At 31.7% G+C, this 26,341-nt stretch overlaps 1 protein-coding gene across 1 annotated transcript; it reads left to right on the top strand.

Moving 5' to 3' along the window:
- The first annotated feature begins 238 nt into the window (after positions 1–238).
- Positions 239–25,425, top strand: LOC114341184 (uncharacterized). Its single transcript, XM_028291968.2, has 6 exons — positions 239–397; positions 8,150–8,188; positions 16,740–16,867; positions 22,174–22,390; positions 23,769–23,904; positions 25,212–25,425. Exons 1-6 carry the CDS (start codon positions 361–363, stop codon positions 25,357–25,359), a joined length of 705 nt encoding a protein of 234 aa, XP_028147769.1. The 5' UTR covers positions 239–360; the 3' UTR covers positions 25,360–25,425.
- The last annotated feature ends 916 nt before the right edge of the window (positions 25,426–26,341 follow it).

The raw sequence follows: 26,341 nt of genomic DNA, 5'->3' as shown, positions 1-26,341 counted from the left end.
AATATTATTTAATTATATGATTAGAACATAAACATGCATATAAGCTATTATTATAGTAAAAATTCCCTGTATACTGAATTATCATGTTTAATACACAATTGACAAATAGGGGAATAGCAATATTAAATTAAAAATAAATTAAATATTAGCCAATTACTTTTTATTTGGAAAAGTCAAAGGTTATCATTGTACCACAAATTTTTAAAATATAACACTGAGAATTATTATCTACTAAAATTCCCATACTTATTATTATCAAGAGGTCAAGTGTTTAGAAGCATGTATAAATACAGCTTTGTTGAAGAGATCAAGTAAACTGAAAATAGCTGTGATAGTGACCAGTACCAAAACTGCATTACGATGAAGTGGATAGTGTTAACCGTTGTTGTACTTCTTGGTGAGTATTTCTTAACAAAAAAGTTAAATTAGAGTATAAACAAAATATATTATTTCCCATCACCGCCATTTTGTGCCATCACCGCTCCTCTAAAGAGATCAGCAGAAGTGCAGTTAAACCACCTCTTGCAAACTCTTCCATATTTTCCACCAAAAAGTTTCTTTTTATAAATAAATAGCAATAGATAAAGTTTTTTTCTTAATGTTTAATATAATTCAGATATTAATTTTTTAACCCTCTACAATAATAAATTAAATTTTAGATAAGAAACTAATAGACCTGGATCCCGCGTACCAAAAAAAGCTGATTAAAAGCAAGCTGAAAATTTGTTAATAGCTTAACGGTGTCTCTTCGGACAAACTTTGATGCATGGGAACACTGGAACAGGGAAATTTTTAATTGTGGAACAGGTTAGAAATTTGGAACGTCAGACTACGAAAACGTTCCACATATTTTGTCGGACAGAACTTCCAATTGATTTGTTACCATTTCATTAAACTCTCATGCAAAAATCAGATTGGTTTTTCTCACCAACTGGACATTCTAATGAATGGAACACGAAGAACATGTCAACTGACAGGAATTATATTGGTGATAAATAGCAGTCTGATTTTTGCATGAGAGTTTAATGAAACGGTAACAAATCAATTGGAAGTTCTGTCCGACAAAATACATGCGGCGTTTTCGTAATCTGACGTTCCAAATTTTTAAACTGTCCCACAATTAAATTTTTAAACTTCCTCTGCTCCAGTGTTCCCGTACATCAATGTTTGTGCGGCTAGACACCGTTAAGCTGTTAACAAATTTTCAGCTTGCTATTAATCAACGTTTTTTTTTGGTACGGGGATCCAGGCCTATAAGTCACACGTTGCTTCCCATGCTATAAAACTAACGTATATAAAAAATATTTTTCTTTTTCTTCTTCCTCTTTGCAAAAACTTGTGATTGTTTATTCGCAGATTAATACTTCTTACCTCTATGGAAGGTTGTCACTCCATCTACTACGTATCGTCGATACTCTTCTTCTAGCGATTAGTGATTTCTCTCTTGGTATTTTGACCATATGTGTCTCCGCCATTCTGTTTATGTAGTTATTCTATAGTTTTTTCTGTTCAGTGTCCATTCATTTTAGTCGAAGTTAGAGGTCGAAGGTAGAGGCAGTTTCTCAATCAAAAAGTATTTTAGTTGCATAAGAAACAATATTTCGCTTTACTTAATTTATATCCTTATGTTAATAGAGCAGTTGTCTCTTATACATGAAAACTTTTGAAAACACCTAGCAAAACAACAAAATGGAAGTCAGAAGAGAAGGACAGCTTACAGAACCTATAAACGTAGGTAGCGGAATAAGGTAGGAAATTATTGAACCGTATGCTATTTAATTTAACCATGGACGAAATCATCAAAGAGTGCAAACAAAGGAAGAGGATACTGAATGGGAAACACAGGAGTAAAAATACTCTGTTACTTAGACGACGCAATACTGATAGCCTAAGATGAAGATAGTTTGCAAATACTAGTCCAAAGATTTAACATAACAAATAATTTAATATGACAATTTCACCTCGAAAAACTAAATATAGAATAGAAATATCCATAGAAAGCTATGGAGATCTGGACAAAGAAATGAGAGATCAAATACAAAATGCCAATAGACTTGCAGGATGCCCTAATAATACTACATGGTAAAACTACATATTAACATTGAAATGAAGTGAAGAATTTATATAGCGCTTGTAAGACAAGACTTAGACTAGACTACGGCCAGACAAGCTAACTTGCAGCACTGTAAGAGCAGTAAAATGAAGCCCGATAAATGGAACCTACAGTGAGTATAGCGGATCGCTGCGACGATATTTACAGCGCTGTCTGGCCATCCACTGTACTCACTGTAGGACCTATTTTTCGAGCTTAATTTTACTGCTCATACAGCGCTGTAATTGTCGCTTGTCTGGTCGTAGTTTAACAAGAGCGGACAGAGCGACAAAGGCTATTTGAAGCGATAGAAATGCGAGTGCTAGGGAGAATTACAAAATGTACAAAAATAGTCTAAGGTCTAGTGAACCCTCCAACTAACGGTCTTCCTGTAAGGCTAGAAATTTGTATAGTGATAATTCATAGCACACCAAGGCTAAACACTAAACACCATGACCTGGTAGGCATTAGCCGTGCACGTGTATCTACCAGGTGAATCGAAAACTGCATAGTTTTGGGGTAAAATAAATTTTCCCCTGTAAGGTTTAAATTTAAGTATGTGTTTGAGTTAGTCATGTAGAAGAAATGTGTACAATGACAACGATTCTGAACAACATAAGACCTTGCCAGGCGAGGGGAAAGATTAGTGTTTTTTCCTAAAATTATTTTTTTTGCATCGAATAAAGTTTTTTTAGGTTTTTTGTATCATTCCAAACAGAATAGGTCTTTAGAGACTTTTCCCTTAGGGTCATAATTTTTGACATATAAGCGATTAAAAAGTTTAAAAATTGTGAAATCGGCAATTTTTAAGCCTGAATCGGTCATTTAACTGAAAATTTCAATGTTGCCAAGGTAGGCAGATATTCTTTAAACATCGTTTGATGAAATCCCGAAGAGTTTCTTGCAATAAAATAGTAAAATAATATTTAATACACCTTTGTTTTTTAATTGCTAATCAAGTGAGTTTAAGTGCTAATAAGTGAGGAAGTTTCAGTTTGCATAAATTCATTAGCTCAAGAATGGGCAAATTTGAAGAGATGTCCTCAGCCAGGTCGATTTTTATATTTAAATTAGGACTTATTGGCATATATGTAATATTAGTGACGTGATCCATGTGGGCGTGATGACGTAATCGATGATTTTTTGAATGTGAGTAGGAGTCGTGTGATAGCTCATTTGAAAGGTTATTTAATTCTCTATTCAGTAATATAAAAGTTAACATCATTATTTATGCAGGGTGTGCAAAAAAATTTTATTTTTTTGTGTAAATTAGTTTAATAAAAATTTTTTTTACACACTGTATAAATAATTATGTTAATGTTTATATTACTGAATAGAGAATTAAATAACCTTTCAAATGAGCTATCACACAATCCTTACACTCATTTAAAAAAATCGTCGTATACGTCATCACGCCCAGGTGGATGACGTCACTACTATTACATATATGCCAAAAAGTCCTACTTTAAAAATAAAAATCGACCTGTCTGAGGATTTCTCTCCGAATTCGCCCATTCTCGGGAGAATGAATTTATGGGAACTCAAACGTCCTCACTTATACTACAGTGTCGCGCCCGCTTGATTAACAATTAAAAAACAAAGGGGTTTTCGATATTGTATTTCAAATAACTCTTTGGGATTTCATCAACCGATATTTAAATAATATCTACCTACCTTGGCAACAATAAAATTTTCAGTTGAATTTCCAATTCAGGGTTAAAAATTGCCGATTTCGCAATTTTTAAAATGTTTAATCGCTTATACCTACGTCAAAAACTATTAACCTAAGAGAAAAGTAACTAAAGACCTTTTCTGTTTGGACTGATTCAAAAAAACCTAAAAAAACTTTATTCCATGCAAACAAAATATTTTAGGAAAAAACCCTAATCTTTCCCCTCGCCTGGCAAGGTGTTATGCTGTTCACAATCGCCTGTCATTGTACAAATTTCTTCTAAATGACTTACTCAAACACATACTTAAATTTAAACCTTACATGAGAAAGATTATTTTACCCCTAAACTATGCACTTTCGATTCACCTGGTAGATACACGTGCAGGGCTGATGCCTGCCAGGTCATGGTTTTTAGCCTTGGTGTGCTATAAGTTATCACTATGCCAATTTCTAGCCTTACAGAAGGACCGTTAGTCGGAGGGTTCACTAGCCCGTATTTGTACACTATAAGCTTTTCAACGAAATCTTTTCGTTTATAAATTCGCAAAAGTCTGTGTGTTATTGCGTTGCCGCTCCTGCAATACTCAGATCAGATTTATCGATGGATTCTTATGTAGTTTTTTCTTCTGAATTCGAATCTGAAAACGGTATTTCGATGTTTCTATCCGTCTTCGAGATAATCGACCTCAAACTCTAAAATGTGACGTCACAACCTTTTTATTTTCTGCCGACACACTACACGTCCAGCTGAAATCGTTGCTATTAATTAGGCTAGCTTTTTAATCTCGATTTGTTAAGCAAAGCATAGGTTATTTACATTTGAGTACAAATTTTAAATTAAGTATTAATAAAACATCAATGACATTTGAAAGTGAATTTAATTATTATATAAAATAAATAAGATGTTCAAAAATACAATTTGAGTATATTTTAAAAAGCAATAATTTATTAACAGCTTTAAAAAGGTTTATTCGATTATACGTCCTCCCCTTTATGAAAAATGGACTGTTCAATTTGATATGAAATTAAAATATATTCGGTTCGCTAAACTCGACAAAACTGGCTAGTGATTTTAGTGGGTAATTTTTTTGTTTTTTGCGAATTTTGCAAAATTGGCAAAATTACTAATTATTTAGTAATTATTAACTAATTAGTAATCATTTTTTTTTGCCCGATTGGCAAAATTATTGACTAAAATCACTAGCCAGTTGTGTCTGAGTTTAGCGAACCGACAGTATATGAAATAATATTGTTAGGTATAAAAAAGTATGGTCTGATATAAGCAATTACATCCTTCTAATGGAAAAAATATTTGAAGATTTTTCTCAAATTACGGATACCAACAACATTTTCATTTATAACTCTTTTATTTTTAATTTGACGAAGAAAAGTTATTCTTCATAAAAAGCTCTCCATGTTCTAAGATTTATGATGCAACCATCTTATATAAAATTTTATTAATTTTATATGAGGTATATAAAAAATATGAATTTCGATCAAGAATATACTATAGTCCATCCGCTATAACTTTTCCCATGCGGTACGATTCGTTTTCAATCAAATTAAGTCAAAACATAAATTTAAACGAATGTCGATGTGTATATACAATTTGTATACTGTATACTATATACTAAAGACATCGGCGTACGTTTCACTTTCTGTTTTGACTTAATTTGATTGAAAATGAACCGTACCGCATGGGAAAAGTTATAGCGGACGGACTATACCTTTATAGTTCATAACATTTAAATTAGAATGATATAATTTCACATTCAAACATAATTATTAATCCTAAACTACTTTTCATAATAGCAATTTTCCATATTATGAATTAAAATACATAAATAAACAAGGTTTTCGTTATGATAATGCTCTCATTTTCAGCTTGTTTTTAATGTATTCACTCCCCTTTCGATATTTCAGCGTATTTCCTGTAATTCTCCTTAGCACTCGAATTTGTGTCGCTTCCAATACCCTTTGTGTTATCGCTGTGTCCGCTCTTGTTAGGCTACGGCCAGACAAGCGACAATTACAGCGCTGTAAGAGGAGTCAAATAAAGCTCGAGAAGTGGGTCCTACAGTGAGTATAGTGGATGGTCAGACTTCGCTGTAGATATCGCCGCAGGGATCCACCATAATCACTGTAGGATACATTGTTCGAGCGTCATTTTACTTCTCTTACAGAGCTGTAATTGTCGGCTGTCTGGCCGTGGTCTAAGTCTTGTCTTAGAAGCGCTTTATAAGTTTTTGACTTCATCTCAATGTTAATATATGTAGTTTTTACCATGTAGTATTAGTAGGGCATCCTGCAATTCTATCTGCGTTTTGTACTTGAACTCTCACTTCTTTGGGACAGCATAATTCGAAGATATTTTATTTCCGTTAGTTTTTCAATACTGACGCTAACGATTTCTATTTTATATTTAGTTTGTCGAGGTGAAATTGTCATATTAAATTATTTGTTATGTTAAATCTTTGGACTAGTATTTGCAAACTATCTTTATTTTAGGCTATCAATATTGCGTCGTCTGAGTAACAGACTCCTGTGTTTCCCATTCAGTATCTTCTTTCTTTGTTGACACTCTTGATGATTTCGTCCATGGTTAATTTAAATAGCATACGGTTCAATAATTTCTTATCTTATTCCGCTACTTATGTCTATAAGTTCTGTAAGTTGTCCTTCTCTTCTGACTTCCATTTTGTTGTTTTACTAGGGGTTTTCAATAGTTTTAATGATAGAAGAGACAACTGCTCTATTAATTTGAGGAAGGAAATGTTAATAAAGCAAAATATTGTTTGTTATGCAACTAAAATACTTTTTGGTTGAGAAACAGCCTCTACCTTTTTTTAAAAAGTTATACAAATAACTTATATTTAGTAACGTTTAGTTTCAAAATATTTCACTGCAACGCTTCGTATCAAGAAAGTGTCCAACAGCGTTTGTCCTGATTTAATCTTCATGAATATTGACATATAAATAAAGGTTATCGGCAGTACTGAAAGTTTCTGCTTAGTTACCGGACTTTTGACATGACCTAGAGATTATGAATATGTGTTATTATTTTGTTATCTTCAGCCTAGTTTTAATACCAAACCATTATTTTTCAATATAATTATGAAAAAGGTCGATACTCACAATCATAGTGTTTTCTTGTTGTAGAAAGGCTACCGGCTTCGGGACATACAATGTTTGTCACATCACCAGGCCATTAACACATTGAACGCCACGCGAGTTGTATTTAACTCACGCCTTATTTAGCCCAGGTGCTCAGTGAGTTAAATATAATTTACATTAGCATTGAGATTCCGCACGTGGAGCCTGACGGCACTAACAAAAAATTTTAGTGTGGCGGTTAATGTGTTAATATAGAAGTTAGCTAAAAATAAACAAAACTCCTTCCTCCTCTATGTTTTCTCCTTGGCAAGAGTTTAGTGGCGTCATGTAATTTGTTTGATTTTTTTGCCCAAATATCTCTCTTCTGTGCGTGTTGTTTTGCTTTGGAGAATGAGTCACCAGACATGTCCTTTATTTGGTCCGACCATAGTACTGGAGAGCTTCCTCTGGATCTTTTTCCCGCTACGTTACTTTCAACTATCATTCGCTTCATTCCTTCTTTTTTTCTAGTTATAAATATATATATCCAAAATATCTTAGTATATTTTGGTTGATAGTTGTGGTAAGTCTAGTAGTATTTTATCGTAAGTTAGTTTAAAGAGTCTAGTAGTATCATATTAAGAAATTTTGACCACAGTTAAAAAGAGAAAGACAGAATATTTGGGGCACATACTTAGAAATGATAAGCACGAGGTGTTACAGCTGATTATGAAGGGTAAAATCTAAGAAGAAATGGATCCTGGTAGACGACAAATATCCTGACTGAAAAACATTCGCGACTAGACAGGGTTAAACACATAGACTCTTTTCAGACAAGCACAAGATAGAAACAAATTTGCAATGGTGATAGCCAACCTTCATTAGTGGAGTTATTATATTTTTTGTATTTTGACAACGACACCCGATTTGGGCGTCGAAACGTTGATAAAAATCATTTTTTTAGTAAAATTGTGACCTATTTCCCATCAAAACTAGTTAATTTCATTAGTAGAGTCGGCACTAGAAGAAGAAGAAAATGGATTTAAAGTGTCCAAGAAATGTACCTACTATGATTAAATAGAATTGTGAATGAACAACGATTTTAGTTTTGAAATATAAGACATAAATAAAATATATCATTTAGTTCATGCATCATGTCTTAACATCATAATATTTACCTGTATTCAAAAATTTTCAAATGATTTAAATTGACTCGGACATTATCGGCCCACATCACCTAATAAAGTATATTTTAATTAAACATTTTTATTAATATTATTTATTTATTTTAGGTTTAGCCAGTGCAGAAGAAGTTTCTGAAAAGAGAGCAGGTAATAACTTTTTTGATAAAAAATAAGAATACCATAATATATAGAGAAAACGAGAATATACCTAATTACAAGAGTCCGTATAATAAAAATGACAGAATACCTACTTTTGAACAAAATCGTTTATCAAACAGCCTTTATAATAATAATTAATATTAGGTATATATTTTTCTCGATGGCACTATATCATTTTACATGAATATAATAGTTTATGTAAGTTGAAATTAGACGGAAAATTTTTTATTTTTTATTATATTCTTAATATATACAGCCAATATTTTGCTGGTGTGTTTAAAAGCAACAAGATTAAACTGAAAAACGATCCAACTACAGTCGATCTGTAGTTGAAATTGTTATAAAGTTGATGACTCCAATGAAAGTAGCTTACGAAATTAATACTAACAGTAACCCAAAAAAAAATCTTGTGGAGTAGATGAAATTTTACCTTGCTTGATACGAGAGCTGCCACGAAAGCCAATCATCATGATGACATACATAGTTACTTAATGCCTATTTAATGCCTAAACATGTTCCTCAATGTTCTAGAACAGATTAGATACCTAATTATGCCGAAAAATCAGACAAACCAGCAAAACAAGCAGATTCACAAAAACCTATCTTGCCATTGTTAGTCCTATGTAAGCTATTTGAGTAACTGGTACTAAAAATAATTGAACTGTTAGTCAACATAACTGTTTCTTATTTCGGACTAAGATACCGTCACTTAACAATACAAGTACATAAAGTAATATCATTTTTATTATAGAAAAATCACTTGAAGAAATACAGTATTGGCTAACAGTATTTCTTTATATACATATTGCAGTTATTTTATAGAGTTAGACACATATAACTTCTCCATAATATGAGTAGACGGCATTCTAGGAACTTAGTCTCGGTAGATTATCGGAGAATAGGCCATTTTTGGGAAAAGTTAATTACCAGCGATTTTATTGCTGGAATCGAATCTTATGATGGTATATATTAATAATATAGGTATGCAAAGTCCGCAGAGAGTGTGCTACTTTTTTTTCAACAAAATGTTTAATTTTTAACTAAAATTTTAGATAACTAATTGTTTATTAAAAATAACATAAATTGGCAATATAAAAGCTCTTTTTGCATAGATTATAATTCCAGAAACCGATGGAAATTTAATGAACAGTTTAGCAACAATTGAATTGTTAATTGAAAATTTACGGTCGCTATAATAACTACAATAATTACGATACATAAGAATACCTATGATTTTTGTATAAAGAGACACTGTATCTATTTAATGTACTTTGAAGAATAATTGAAATTGGACCATTTAGACGGCCTCAGGAATATTTTAACATTATAAACAATTTTTTGGCTTATAAACAAGTAGAATATCTCCGGAAATATTAAATTAAATTAAATCATTAAAACAGTATTGGAAAAGATACGGCAGGGCGCTTCTTTCAAAAGAAAAAACATTTAATTGTGATAAGTGGTTCCTGAGATACAACCGGTCAAATTTGACCTGCATTTACGGCAAAAATATAAACATTAGGATCATAATTTTCAAACCATTACCTTTTTATTTCGGTCCTCTGTCTTCGTACCCATTTTTATATCTTTAAATGCTCATAACATATATTATTATAATAAACACTATCGATATTACGAGTGCAAATTGCCAAAAATAGCAAAATTCAAATCAAAAATTAGGTTGGAGAAAAGTTAATCTGAAAGTTCAAAATCGGTATACGTTAAAAAAATGCATTTTCTCGGCTTCCCATGGAGCAATTTTCTTCATTGTTTTTTTTGTTCCCAGGTAACTCGAGCAGAGCCATCTAACTAACGCATTATTAAATGTCAAACTTGCTTTTGTTTTGTTATAATAGATTAATTTTTTTATAGGAAAAGAAAACTTCATATTTTTTCCAGTTGTAGACTTTTTTTAGATGAACTTACTAAAAGTGTAGCTTTTAACGTTAAAAACACAAATATTCTCATTTGAAAGCTGTATAATTAAAGGTAAAATCTTTGGAGTTATAGAGCAAAAATTGAAAAAAAAAAAGCACGATTTTTGGGTGCCATTTTGTTTACAACAAAAGTAGCACACTATTTGGGGACTTTGCATACCTATATTATTAATATATACAATCATAAGATTCGATTCCAGCAATAAAATTGCTGGTAAATAAATTTTCCTTGTATTTTGCTAATTAGCCCAGAGTAACTGGGAACGTCCGTCAATTACTGGAATCATATTATATTGTCACATGAAGAAAATTTTTTAACATTCAAACCAATGTCAGCTCCATTACCCTAGTGTAGTCTCTCGGAATTCGTCCTATAACTAATTGGTTATTCAGATATTTCAACAAGATCAATGAAATAATAATAGGTACAGTTGCACAGGACACTTTCATTATGGCAAAAGATAACGCTCAACACAGAAATTACAAGTTGGTATTAAGGATGTCTATAAGTGGACCAAGGATTTAAACCGTAAACTTAACAGCTATATCTCTTGGAGAACTTAACAGCTATATCTCTTGGAGGATGTCAGTTACGTCAAGCAGTCTCAGCAAAATATCGCCGACCCACTTTTATAGGATAATACATTGTAGAATCATGTCAGACAGAAAACTAAAAAATTAGCTCAAAACTATTCAAATGTACTGGGTCATGGGAAAAAATGACAAATTTGACATAAGATGTGCAAGATTAATTTGTCAATATATAATAAAATCAATCTGAACAACTTATGTAGCTCAACTGTGAGGTTGGACGCCACAGTGAATAAAAAAATAAACGAAGGGCCTGATAATAAAACTAAGTCAAAACAAATTTATCGGAAAGATTACAAAAAAATTTGAAATTATTTGTCCACTAAATGACATGCCAAGGATACCCGAAAAAACATGAGAACAACTTATCAGTCATATCACCATCGAAGTTATTCAGCTCCTAGGTAATCAGAATGTCAGAGTGAAGGATTAAAACATATATCAGACCGTTCGTAGAGATATATTATATTATGTACATATGTTTGAGATATGTGATCTGGAATAACCCATTTATGAGAATGGACAGCAATATTAGAATTTATAAAACTTGCATCAGACCTGTTATGACCTATGGCATTGAATCAAGAGAAGACACCAATAAAACCAAAAGCATGCCGAAATGAAGACACTAATAGCAATAGCAGGGAAGACAAGAAGAGATTGATTACGAAACAACATCATCAGGGAACAATGTGGCGTGCAAGATGTAGTCAGATGGGGCAGGCAAATATGAAGACAATGGTTCAGTCATGTAAAAAGAATGGAGGAGCACATACTACCAAGAATTGCTCTAGAAGGAAAACCAGCAGGCAAGGGTCCACCGGAGAAACCACCAAAAAGATGGAGAGATAGCTGGCAGTCTACCTCTCAAGAAATACTTCAACGTCGAAATTAACAGATCTACAGATGTACAACGAGTATAAGAAGAAGAGAAGAATATTTATTGAAACATCTCTTCTGTAAAAACAATAATTATTGTAAACGACTGACTATACTTTTAGATCAGTCTTTCAAAGACTGAAACCGAATCTCAAACGGTAAAATACGTTGCAGATAAAAAAACAACAGACGCTGTCGAAAAAATCGCAACGATGAAATGAAATTGGACAGAACACGTCCCAGAACGAATGACACAACGTATTGTCATATAGAGGCCAGGACAAGAAGCACTACAGATCAGAGGACGCCCACAACCAGAAGGTCTGATGACCTGAAGAGTATTAGCCGTAACTGGATACAAGCCGCACAAGACAGAGGCAGATGGAGAAAGCTGAGATGAAAAAGACCTATGTTCAGCAGTGGTAGGTTGATGAGGATAATGATGATGATGATAGAGGAAATGATGATGACTATTTCATTCATAGGAGATTTGGACCAATAGAAAGCTACAGAAATCTGAATTAAATCGATAATTTTTGATAATTGCCCGTCGTTAAGTATATTAAGTCAGATGCCCTTCGTTGCTACGAAAAAATACATTCATTGAAATTAATGACAATTAATGTTTTAAAAATTATAAAAGTGATGACTTTAAACCGTAAAATATTTATAACAACTGTATGTTGAATTTGTACTTACATAAATAAATTACAATAAAATTTTGGTTTTGAACAGTTTTATTCATGAAATAATCACAACAAATTGCACTCGAACTCTAAAATTAAAATAGAATTTTAGAGCTCTTGTGCAATTACTACTGATTATTTCATTCATAGGAGATTCTGACCAATAGAAAGCTACAGAAATCTAAATTAAATCGATCATTTTTGATAATCTCCCGTCGTTAAGTATATTACGTCAGATGCCCTTCGTTGCTACGAAAAAATACGTTCAGTGACATTAATGACAATTAATGTTTTAAAAATTATAAAAGTGATTACTTTCAATCGTCAAATATTTATAAAAACTGTGTGTTTAATGGTACTTATATGAATAAATTACAATAAAATTTTGGTTTTGAACAGTTTTATTCATGAAATAATCGCAACAAATTGCACTCGACCCCTGAAATTAATATAGAATTTCAGAGCTCTTGTGCAATTACTACTGATAATTATTGTAAAATAAATCTACCATGCAGTGTTAAAAAATATTGCGAAATACAGAAATTTAGACAATTCAGATTATCATAATGAATTCAAAAATAACTACCATCACCCAAGAGGTAGAAGATTAGTTATGAATAAACTATAATTTTCTTTGGCAATATTCATAGACTAGAGCGATTAAATTATTAATAAAATGAATAAAAATTAAATGTTTGTTATTTGAGTTAGTTTTAAGAGGGTTATTTTTTTGTGATAGCGACTGCTTTGTTGGTTACACTGCTTGTTTTTTGCGTGTATTTGCTTATATTTCTAAAATCAGCAGATATAAAGTCATTACTTTTTTATATAAATTTCAAAATAAAGGGAATATATTATAAAAATGAAAAGGTTATCAATGTTTCATTAATCTCAAGAGATAATGGTTTATTTTTAAAATTAACCTTAATTTGTTAACAACATCAGAATTAATATATTGTAAAATATTTGTAACAAATAAACGAAAATAAAAAATAAATTGACACTACAATAAATTAAATTAAATTAAATTTTACTTGAGAATAATACAATTATTACACAATTTACGTGATTTTAATTGCTGATTAGCTTTTTGCAATGACAATTTTCGATATGGACAAAAATGAAAGTGCGTTACTTTCAAGCAAATTTTATATGTTTCACAACTAAAATTATTTAACTTTTCATAAAGAATAAATGTTTGCTTAAAATTAATATTAAGAATATTTTCATATAGTTCCAACTTACATAAAAAATAATATATGTATATACATTTACATACCTACAGATTGGACCAAATGTCTGGAAATGTCGAATTAGCTCTTAAATAATTGAGGTACCTAGAGCAAGAGTGGCCTAACCCACAACCCACAATTTAAGTAAAACGCTTTTATTCCATTGAAGTTATCCCTTATTTAAGTATTTTCAGAACAATAGTTGCTTCAGACACTCTGCATCTGAAAATTATTAAGAAATCTCTAAGAAGCTTAATAACATTATTAATAAGATTTTTAGAGATCCAGTATAAGTTTCAAATGATAGAGAAAACACATATTACCTTCATTCTCTAGAGAACTCATAATTGAGGTGCTCAGAGCAACAGTGGACTAACCCACAACCCACAATTTTACCAAAATGCTTTTGTCACAAACATTAAAGTTTTCCCTTATTTAAGTATTTTCAGAAGCAGAGTGACTCAAGCAATGGTTGCTTGAGCCACTCTGCATCGCAAGGTTGGTAAATCAGGTAAATCGAAGACCACAAAAACTAAAGCATGGTCGGATAGAAGGGTACTAGAGTAATGGGAGCGTTTTTTATAAATCAAAATTTAACAAATGTTAACTACCAAAATGGAAAAGATACGAAAATTCTACCAACAGATAAATAGCTGCAGAAAAGACTTCAAACCCAAAATAATAGCCTGTAAAGATAGCGACGGCTCTATAATTAATAACAAGAAACAGATACTAAACAGATGAGCGCAACATTTTGAAGAACTACTTAGTGGCAATTATGAAGATGGCGAGATGGAGGATCCCATGCTTCAAATTAATGAAGATGATCGGGAGCCACTCCCCAACGAAGAAGAAATTAGAGAAGCCATCTTAACACTTAAAAATAACAAAGCCCCCGGTTCGGATAATCTCCCTGCTGAACTCTTCAAAAACGGCGGCGACACCCTCTTGAAACCCATGCATAAACTGATAACTGCAATTTGGCAACAGAAAGAAACACCCACAGACTGGAAGTTGGGTGTACTGTGTCCTCTACACAAAAAGGGAGACATGATGGTGTGTGATAATTATAAAGGCATCACTCTACTCAATATTTTATATAAAGTGTTGTCCAACGTATTGTACAAAAGACTTCTCCCCTACGCTGAAGAAATAGTAGGAGGATATCAGTGCGGTTTCCGTCCTAATAAATCAACAATGGACCAGATATTTACAATGAGGCAGATCCCTGAAAAAACCCTAGAGTTCGGCGTCGACACCTACTACATATTCGTGGACTTCAAAGCCGCATACGACTCAGTTAATAGAGGTAAACTTCTACTTGCTATGGTAGAATTTAAAATACCGCTTCATCTTGTCCAATTAACTGAATTTACGCTCACAGGAGCAGAGAGCGTGGTAAAGATCCAGAACGACTTCTCAAGACCCTTCCATTGTAAAAATGGACTAAGACAGGGTGATGGACTATCGTGTCTCTTATTTAACCTGGCTTTAGAAAAAATAATTCGAGAGTACCAAATTAATACGAATGGTACTATCTTTCACAAATCAGTACAAATTGTAGGATACGCAGATGGCATAGATATCATAGGTAGATCTAAAAATCTCTGGCTGAAGCATTTCGGTCGTTAAGAGCATCTGCACAGAGAATGGGGCTAAATATAAATGTTCAAAAGACCAAATATATGTGTTGAACTAGGTCAAGCAACCCGACACCTACAACAAGAATAATTGACGACCTAGAACTGGAAGGTGTCGACACCTTCATATACGTAGGCTCGCTGCTAACTAAAGATAACAATGTCAGTGAAAAAATTAAAAGAACAATAGTGCTCGCCAATAAGTGCTACTATGGCTTAAGAAACCAGATGGCCTCAAAAATACCTAAAAAAATTAAATTGACGGTCTACAAAACACTAATAAGACCAGTGCTAACATATGGCTCAGAAACTTGGTCATTTACTCAGAATGAAAAAGAACTCCTCAAACGTTTTGAGCGAAAAATTCTAAGACGAATATATGGTGGCATACAAGAACAAGGTTTGTGGCGCAGGCGTTACAACTTTGAGTTGTATAGAAATTTTGGAGAACCTGACGTTGTACAATTCATTAAGGTAGCTCGCCTTAGATGGATACTGGATAGGTCATGTAATCAGGCGAGAGGAAGATGCCATAGTCAGAAAAGTTTTTGACCGAAGAGAGCCGATTGGACAACGAGCAAGAGGAAGACCGAGACTTAAACGCTGATTTAATATCTATTAGAGTTAGGGCATGGAGAAGAGTTGCCAGAGACAGAGGCGAATGGAGGATTGTTCTGAAGAAGGCTTTCGCTCATAAAGAGCTGTAACGCCACTGATGATGATGATGACAATTTAACAAATTTAATAAATTACATTGCCAAAGCTACGGAGACATGGACAAAGAAGTGAGATATCAAGTAGAAGAAGCAAATATACTGGCAGGCTGCCTTAATAATACTATGTTGCGAAACCGACACTTTAACACTGAAATGAAATCAAGAATTTATAAAGCTAGTATTCGGTCAATGATGACATATGCATCAGAAATAATACCCGATACAGTTACAACTCAAAAACTGCTAGAAACGGAGAGACGAAAGTACTGAGAAAATCACAGAAATTACGTTGAGAGATCGGCAGAGGAGTGAAGACGTTAGAAGACAATGTAACGTACATACATTGTATAAACGAATAGACACTAAATAGAAAAAAAAGAATGGAATAACTAGGTACCTAAGGAGAATGAGGAGACAGTTGAAGATAAATCACCAATCGGTAGAAGAACTATCGACTGACCGCGCAAAAGTTGGAGTGACCACCTTTCTTAGTGGTATCAATCTACCAATCGATCCGCCAAAGAACAAGAACGAGAATTGCCTATAAAGAGAAAGGAGGGGAAGAAGAAAAGTTAACAAGAGATAATTATGAAATGCTAGTTAGGAATTAAATTGTACTTTGTGCTTTCAGAAAACTGTGTTTCAGTGAACTAATTTCTGTGAATTGCTTTCGGTGAACATTTTCGTCGAATTTTTTCGGTGAACTCTTTTCCTAATTTCTTGCAGAACATGCGTATCCCCTTTTTTGTTCAATTCGTACCATCCTTTTAAGAGATAATTATTAGTTTCCAGACTTTTGGTCCAATATTACATGTATTTTAAAAAGTTGATCTATTTTAATAACAAATATATCCTTAGTCCTCAGAAGAACCACCAGACAAGCCCTAGGATCCATGGGAGGTTCATTTTTAGCACAAACTGAAAGGAATATTATAAACAACTGTAAGAAAAATGGACTATCAGATCAAGGCGCTGACGATCTACAGGTAAAAATTCAAATATTAGTTCGAAATTTTCAAAAACAATTTAAAAATAGAAATTTTGTTTTGATGCAAACTTTTAAACACATAATGTATAGTGTTTAAAAAACAAACGGAATAATTTCATTATTTCGTGATTGAGCGATCTTGAAAATACATCACAAAACAGGACTATTCTTATTTTTAAATTATGATTTTATGACACATAACATATCATACAGGCGACATAATCCATCTGGGAGTGATGACCTAATCGATGATTTTTTTATTGATAATAGGGGTCGTATGCTAGCTCATTTTAAAGGTTATTTAATTATCTATTCTGTAGTAAAAACATTAACATAATTATTATTAATTCAGGATGTCCAAGAGAAAAATGTCTGTAATTTTTTTATCTATTTTAATGCTATCAGAAACCAGAAAAATATTTATTTGGCAAAACACTATTGTAAACTTATATTTCAATTAACTACGATGATAGTTATGGTTTATGTCAGCCTTAGTTTAGTCTCCCACACAAAAATATGAGCGCTGGAAATTCAGATGAAGGCAAACAAAACAATAATAATTTAACTAGACATTGTTTATTTTTCATTAAAGTTGCAATAAAATAATGTTTTATCAAATCAAAAATATACAAGACCACGCCAGAACCTAACAGATCAGCTTATACTTATGGCTCTTGGTACCTGTCGGTAGCTCATTGGTATCTTGGCTTTTGCTTCTGCAACATCCTATGAGGTCCTAGATGTTGTTGGCAACCAGGCCTAGAGATGTTGGCTGTTTAGATGTTAGTTCATGTGTCCTAGTTGCATCGCCAGCAATTTAGGTTTCATTCAGGCTCAGGAAGTCCTCCAGAAAGAAGAAGGGTTGCTCAATATTTTATTTGACACAAAAAACTATAATACATATTACATATCAGACACTAAGAAATTAGAAACCAAAGCCCTTGCCAGTCTCCAAGAAATAATCGAAAAATTGGAGAAAGGCAAGGATCATTTAAATGGAATTAATTAATAGTTAAATTATATCGAACCATATCTGACGAGACTTGAGATTAAATATAAAAAAAAGATTAGAAGAATTATGAAGATATGCTTACAAAAAGTCATACGGTAGTATTAAACACTTACCCCAATAAAGAACGTGTGTTGTAAAATGAAGCTATCAGGCCAGACCGGGCCTTAAAAAGTCACCAAAGATAAAAGAAAAAGAGTCACCAATTTTATAGAATAGAATAGAATCAAAATATGCTATATTGTCAAGAAAAATTGTACAATGTTATCGACAAAGATTATAAAAAGTCAAGAAAACAATAACAATGCAATGTACTAAAATTACATAGTTCGTCAATATAATTAAAAATAATAATAAAAATAAATTATATAAAATAATATAAAATACTTATTTAAAAATAAAATAACAACAAGGTTACAAAATGTATTTTGAATTAACTAAATAACATACATTATTTTTGTATTAATTTAAATAACTTTTTTAGGCACCCTGTAAAAATAATTAGGTTAATGATTATTATACGTATATTATATTAAAACGATTATGGACTACAAATAAATTTGAAGAAAACCAAGTTCATGGTATTTACAAAAGCACAAAATATCAGAGTTAGACTAGTACTGGATAATACAGAAATTGAGCAAATATCTTCGTACAAATACCTTGGAGCATGGATCACAGAAGATACTGATCAGAAAAAAGAAATAAAATGCCGGATTGAAATTGCACGATCCATTTTTAACAGAATGAGGAAACTTTTCTGTAATCACAATATCAATGCATGTTGAGGCATGGACACTAAAACAATCCAACATTAAAAACCTTGAAGCATTCGAAATGTGGTGTTATAGACGTATTCTGAAAATATCATGGACAGATCGTAAAACAAACGCACAAGTGCTCGAACAATTAGGAAAACAATGCGAAGTTTTAAATTCCATAAAAATCAGGAAGTTGGAATACTTGGGGCACATCATGAGAGGTGAAAAGTACGAACTATTAATGAATATAATGTAGGGCAAAATCAAAGGCAGGAGAAGCGTAGGAAGATGTAAAATCTCGTGGCTACGCAATCTCCGTGAATGGTTTGGGTGCAGCTCAATTGAACTATTCCGGCGCGTAACCAACAAATTATAATTGCCAGAATGATTTCCAATCTCCGATAGGACCAGAACGCGGAACATTAAGAAGAAGAAGAAGACGTATATTACTAAACACGGAATTGAATCTCCTTTCGAATGATGTAGCACACGACCACTATTCTAATTTAAAAAAGTCATCGACTACGTCATCCGTCCCAGATTGATGATATATATTCCAAAAAATCATAATTTAAAAATAAAAATCGACCTATTTCGGGATTTATTTTCAAAATCTCTAGTTTACCAAATTAATAATAAATATATTTCATTTAGTCAGTTATTTAACGGTAAAATATCGCAAAACCTCTAAATTTTAAAGAACCGCTTAGATTGACATGCAATTTGGCACACACATAGCTAACATATCAAAGAAAAAAAGTGATATTGTGCCGATATGTGCTTTTGTCCTGGGGGTGGTTTTCACCCCCTTTTGTGGGTGAAATAATATTCGTCCAAAGTAAGTCATGAAATCGATAAACTTGCTAATTTTAAGTAACTTTTGTTTTATAGAGTTTTTTCACTAAGTCAATACTTTTCGAGTTATTTGGCAGTGAATATGTTCATTTTTTCAACAAAATAACCACGCTTTTAGACGGTTTATCGCTAATAACTCAAATAGTAAGAATTTTGTGGAAAAAACATTTTTAGCAAAAATATAGCCTGTAAAAAATTTAAAAACATGGTGTATATATCACGTCTCTATACCTAGTAGAAGCAGAGTTATACCTAATGAAAAATAGGTTCATATTCGTCAATTTTCAAATGGAATATTTTAACGTGAAATAACCAAAAATGAAGCACATTTCGGGGAAAACTAATTACAACTTATTTAAAGTGTTTAAAAAAGCTTTATTTTTGTTTTATAAAAAAAATTTCTAGGATCAAAAGTAAACAAGTTACGCTCACAATAAAGTTAGTCCCTTTTTGTTTTGGTAAAAAAATCGAGAAAATCACCCCCCAATTAGTTTCTTAAATGAACTTAATCGTTACGACTTCACAAGTTTCTTGACTCGTGTATGTATTGTTTATGTGATATGTAAGTTTCATCGGTTCAAAGTCCTTATTATTGAAAAGGCTGTAGTTAAAATGGGTTGAACGAGTCACTGATCACGAATGTATGCAAATTTAGAAACACCAAATCTTAATCAATATTTGTCTAACAGAAAATTAAAAAAATACATGATATTCAGAAAAGCAATGCTGCCTTTTTTTGTTTTTCGATATTTTTGGTATCTCTAACAATTTTTCAGTTATTTTGAAAAAAAGCATATTTTTCAAAATTAAAAAATTTTAATTTGTAACCAAATATTTCAAAAATAAGCACTTTGAATCAATTAAACTTACAGATCATATAAACACAACATAAGTAAAATAATTTGTGGAGCGGTAACGATTAATTTCATTTCAGTTGCTAATTAGGGGGAGGTCTTCCCGTTTTTTTTTTGCCAAAACAAAATGGGTCAACTTATTTTGAGCTTAATTTTCTCAAATTTAATGCTAGAAACTTTTTGTAAAAACAGAAATAAAGCTTTTTTTAAACACTTTAAAAAAGTTATAAGGGGTTTTCCCCAAAAAGTGCTTAATTTCACGTCGAAATATTCTATTTGAAATTTGGGGAATATGAATCTATTTTTCATTGGCTATAACTCTGGTTCTACGAGATCCAGAGACCTAACGCGTATAACATTTTTTTTACTTTTTTATATGCTATATTTTTGATAAGAACGTTTTTTTCTACAAAATACTTTTTGAGTTATTTGCGAAAAGCCGTCTAAAAATGTAGTTATTTTTTTGAAAAATTATCATATTCACTCGCAAATAACTCGAAAAGTGTTGACTTGGCGAAAAAGCTCTATAGAACAAAAGTTGCTTAAAATTAGTCAGTTTACCCATTTCCTGACTTATTTTGGACATATATTTTTTCACCCCCAACAGGGGGTGAAAGTCACCCCCAGGGCAAAAGCACACATCGGCACAATATCACTGTTTTTCTTTGACATGTAAGCTATAAGTATGCCAAATTTCATGTCAATCCAAGTGGTTCTTTAAAATTTAGAGCAAAAACCGTGAAAGAATGTACCAATTTGGCTTTTACAAACTATATAATTCAATGATACTTTTTTGTTTGATTGGGTTATCTTATGTTTGTAGTTATTAGAATGTAAATCATACAGAACAAGTTATTTAAAATTTGAATCCACAAGGCCTTCATCATGTGATATTTTATACATCCATGTTTACTACAATATTTAAACTCAATGTTTCCATGATTTTTTAAAAGGCATAGCGCCAAATGTCGCCTGTCAAAATGTACAATGTGTTTTAAACGTATTCATTTTTTTCGAATCTTGAGAAAAGTAATAAATATTTTTGAACATTTTAAACGCAGAATGAAATAGGTACTACATTATTACTGAGGGCCGAACGTCTCTGAAAACTTCTATAATGTTTATTTTAATAAGTAACAGGGTTGAAAATACAAGAGAAAATTTTATTCTGATTTTTATTTGCAAATATTTCATTTAAAAGAAACTTTGTATTTATTCTAAGGGACTTTTAGGCCCTTGGTAATAACGTAGTCTTTCATTATGCGTTTAAAATTTTCAAATATACCTACTTATTAGCTTTTTCATGATCCAAAAGGAATCAAAACATTTAAAACACATTGAAAATTTTGACAGGTGACATTTTGCGCCTTTCCCCTAAAGCTCAAATGGTGTTTACCCAAATATTTATTTTTAATTTTGGTGGCTTAGCCAGCAACTTGTGAGCATTAATGATGATCTGTTCAGATCGAAAACTAGTTCTGCTTTTGTAATGTGTACCTTTTCAAGGAATTTTAATAAATATATCTTTTACAAAGAATTGTATTTAAAAAAAAAATTTATTTAAAATTCACTAAAAAAGGAAAAGAAGTTAAAAAAATGGTGAAATTAGCGATGGACATAATTAAATTTCTCACTCAGGATATTTAAAAAAAGATTTAATTTAATTCAAGTTGTACAATATTTACAATTTCCAAACTGTAAAAGTAATAAAAAAATTGGATAATTTACAGATAATTTACAGGTTTATTATCAAAAGTAATAATAAAGTGCAATTAATTAAGCTATATTTTACTGGTACCTTTGTTTTGAATTGTTTTTGTTTTAGGCTACATACGCTAAAATGAAGTCGTGCATGTCCGGCACAAAAATTTTTGAAACTCCTAGAAATGAATTTATTAGCAAAATGGAAGATTGCAGTCGTGACGCAATTAAAGAAACTAAATCTTGTTTGGCTAACAACCAAAAATATTTCCCAGAATTCGTCTTGGATCTTGCAAAATCGATGGTTAAATATATGTACGATGACAAAGATCTATTTAGAGGTAAGTAGAGTAAACAAACTTCTTCTTTCTCATAATTCTTAGTAACCAGATTCTTCATATCTCTTATATTCATACTTCCTTACATCTATATCCTGGATCTGGTCCATCCATGTCTTCCTCGGTCTTTCCTTTTTTCTTTTGTTTCCCATTTTGGCTTCATGTACCTTCTTTGTTAGTCTCTTTTGCTCCATTCGTTCTATCTGACCAAACCAGCTTAATTGTTAGTTTTCCATCTTTTTCATTTTCGGTTCTTGTTCCAGGTCGCTTCTTATATTATCTTTATTTCTGAATCTCTTAAACTTCGTAACTCCAGCTATTCTTCTCATATATTTCATCTCCGTCGGGTTTATCATTGACTCATGTCTCTTGTGCACAATCCTTATGCCATTATCGGATTTACTGTGCTGTTGCATACTCTGAGTTTTCATTTTCTGATTTCCCAAAAATTAGTTTTAATTAATTGTATATTTTATAGGGGATGATTATATTAAACTGTTGATAATCTATATCATCATAATACGTTGTAATGGTAGGGGAGGAGAGTATACTAAATTTGCAGTTACTCGAGCGTTATCGGGACCTATTGGGTTGTGAAGATCCTAAAACCAAAATACAGTTTTCCATTTAAGCGGGGACTTTCAATTTTTTAATTTAATTTTCCATTTCCAACAATGTTTTTTTCCGATTATAACGCCATATATCCATAATTATTCGAAAAAATGTCTCAAATTAAGTTACTTATTTTTAAGTAAGGAATACAAATCTGCAATAAAAAATGCTATTTAAGATATTAAAGTAACCCCCACTCCACATTTGTGGAGAGTCGTGTTTGGTGTCGTTCGATAGATTTTTCAAAAATATTGAATACACGTATCTTGCAGTTTTTAGATCTGTTGTTCACTTCGCAAAATATCGCGGGATTCATAGAATAGAATAGAATATAAATAAGCCTTATTGTCATGGAAAGTTTTACAATTTTATCGACAAAGCTTATAAAAAGCCAAGAAAACATAAAAATAAGAATTCAATTTACTAAAATTACATAAATAAATCGTCAATATAATTATTTAAAAATAATGATAATACTGAAGTAAAACAGAAACAATCAATTGAAAAATTAAAAAATATAAATAAATTGCAATAAATAAATAGGGCAGATTTTTTTTAGCACCTTCCTTAACGAACTCCCCTGTATTAAGATCCAATATATGGTAAGGGTATATTTACAGGATACAAGGTTTCTCCCCATGTGATTTTTTGACGCGCTCAAGAAACTGCAAAAATTCCCGCTTGGGCTCTCCTACCACAAATGAAATCACCTTATAATAATGAAAACAGTGAAATGAATATTGGTGTTAAATATATTTTTCTATTTTAGATTCAGAAATTGTCGGTTGCATAAATAACTTGGGAAGGTACACAGTACAAGTTGAGTATATTAGATGTTTAACCACCGTATCTCAAAAAACTGGAGACGATGAAAATATTCCTACATCTAGGGCAGAATTTTGCAGGTAAATATATTGCACCTTATGCTCTACCGTTTAATTTACACTTTGTCTGGTTTAAAATTAAAATACATCTATTTAAGATACTCAGATTATATTATACAATAACTAATAATATTCATTATCTTCAATAAATAATTAGTATCAGTAAGTATTCATCCAGGTAATCACTACAGTTATATTACTCATATAGAATAAGCAATAGGCGCAAGTAACGTACCTACCAAGTAATTTTCACCCTCTATAATTTGGTCCCTATAGAAAATTTAAAAATATGCAAGACACGTCAAAGTTATTTGTGAGGGAGGCATTTTTTAGAACAGTTTTCAACTAAATTACATCAACCCTCTAATTGAAGTGGACACAACCGCCAAAATTTTTAATGGAAAGGGAGGCTGAGTGATACCTTATTTCCAAGGTCGTACGACTACCTTTTCAAAAATACCACATATATTTAATTTGTTTTCAGTACTTTTCAGTACTTTTGGAAAAATCTTGGACTCAATACCCCAAATATATGTTTGGAGTTCTGATCGCGATACTTAGTATCTCAGCTTTACTTGATTTTTCTTAAAAATACGCCCAAAAAATACTCAAGATACTCCAATACTCCAAACAAATTTTGGAATGCTGAACTCCTCAATACTTAGTATTTTTACGGTTTCACTTGATATTTTCAAACGCACTAGAAAGAAATAAAATGTATATGGTATTTTTGAAAAGGTGGTTGAACGACTTTTAAAATGAGGAGTCACTCAACCCCCTTCCCATTAAAGATTTTGGGGGTTGTGTCCGCCCCCGCTAGGGGGTTTATGTAGTTTAGTTGAAAACTGGTATACAAAATGTAGAAATAAATTTGATGTGTTTCTTCTAATTTTTAGATTTTCTATAGGGACCAAATTATAGAGGATGGCACATTTTCAAATTGACACTGCATATCTGAAGCATTAGTAATGAGAGTTAAATTAGGCTTATTTTAACTAATACAAAATAAGAATTAAACAGGAGATAAACAACAAAATATGATACAACTTAAGAAATGTTAAAAGATAACCTTACTGTAAGTTCTATAATATTTTGAAAAATATGTTGATATTCTTCTTTAGTTCAATTAGAGAAAAATAAGTTAAAGGTAAAAGGAAGAGGAAGAAGTTCATAAGCAGACACCAACATATAACAGTACAATAATTTTATACTCCAATAAAACTTTAATCTTAATTACACTTAGATTTTAATAATGGCAAACAAGTAATAGTCATAAGTAATTAACAAAAAACGCTTTCATTAATTTTTTATTTCCTGTTTTTTTTTAGAAAATTCGTACCAGCAACCGAATGTTTCCCAGACACTATTAAACAGCACTGTGTAAATACTGCAAAGGTCAACAAGTTCTTCAGCGACTACAGTAATGCTATCGAGACTCCATGTCAAGATTCTGTTAAAGAATCTAACTACCTTTAAATCCAGTCTGAATTTATGTGATGGTTATTTTAAAATTTTAAAAACGTAATAAAAATTATAAAACCAGTTGACCAGTTTTTTTACCTCTATATAAAAACCCACCTGTCACCTAACAACTATTACAAAAATTTTGATTTCCTTTAGCATAGGCTTACAATACTAATTAGCTTAAATTCAATCCCATTAATTCGTCATTCACTGCAGAGTTGTATGCAATATTACAAGCACTTATCCATATAAAAGGGTCGTAACGGTCCCCGTCTCTCATATTAGCCGATTCAATAATATACAGGGTGAGGCAAATAAAGGGCCTATTAGAAATATCTCGAGAACTAAAGGCAACAGAATCATGAAAATTTGAATTAAGGGGTTTTGAAGAGTCATCTATTTAATGAAAATATTTTCATCTATTTGCTACTTCCGGTTATACCGGAAGTTGCTTATAACTTCGTTTTTTAAAATGAGACACTCATTTTAAATAGATTTCACTTTTTAGATTTTAGTATATTTTCACTTTTTAGATTCTCTTCGATGTCTTCTTTCTTAAAATATGAGGTTATGTAATGTTATACAGGGTATTTTAAAAGATAATTACGTTTTTGTATTAATTTCGTAGCAATATTCACACCCTGTAGAATTGTAGTAGTTTGACATAATATAAAACTCTACTTACGTTCAAATGATTTTTAAGATAGTCTACTATTGTTAAGAACCATTAGTATAGCTAAATTTTTAATTTTAGTATACAGGGTTGATCGAAACTCGGAATGAGTATTTTCTGAGTTTTCTTAAATGGAGCACCCTATATTTTAGTATTGTAATGAAATGATATTTTATGGTACTTTTTTATTTCTTAAGCATTCCCTATACCTAACTGCTTTAATTTGTGCTTAATTGTTAATCGCACCAACAATTTTAACTACGTAGGTATTTTGATAGCTAAACCATTATTGGTAATTCTAAGGATCAGTCTGGATTAATA

The sequence above is a fragment of the Diabrotica virgifera genome, chromosome 5 (assembly GCF_917563875.1).
Source record: "Diabrotica virgifera virgifera chromosome 5, PGI_DIABVI_V3a".
NCBI lineage: Eukaryota > Metazoa > Arthropoda > Insecta > Coleoptera > Chrysomelidae > Diabrotica > Diabrotica virgifera.
This window is presented reverse-complemented; position numbering and strand designations above follow the sequence as displayed.

Coding starts and splice junctions, on each gene's coding strand:
- LOC114341184 (XM_028291968.2), top strand. CDS start 361: ATGAAGTGGATAGTGTTAACCGTTGTTGTACTTCTTG. Junction 8,189..16,739: donor AGTTTCTGAAAAGAGAGCAG/GTAATAACTTTT, acceptor ATATATCCTTAG/TCCTCAGAAGAACCACCAGA. Junction 16,868..22,173: donor AAGGCGCTGACGATCTACAG/GTAAAAATTCAA, acceptor TTTTTGTTTTAG/GCTACATACGCTAAAATGAA.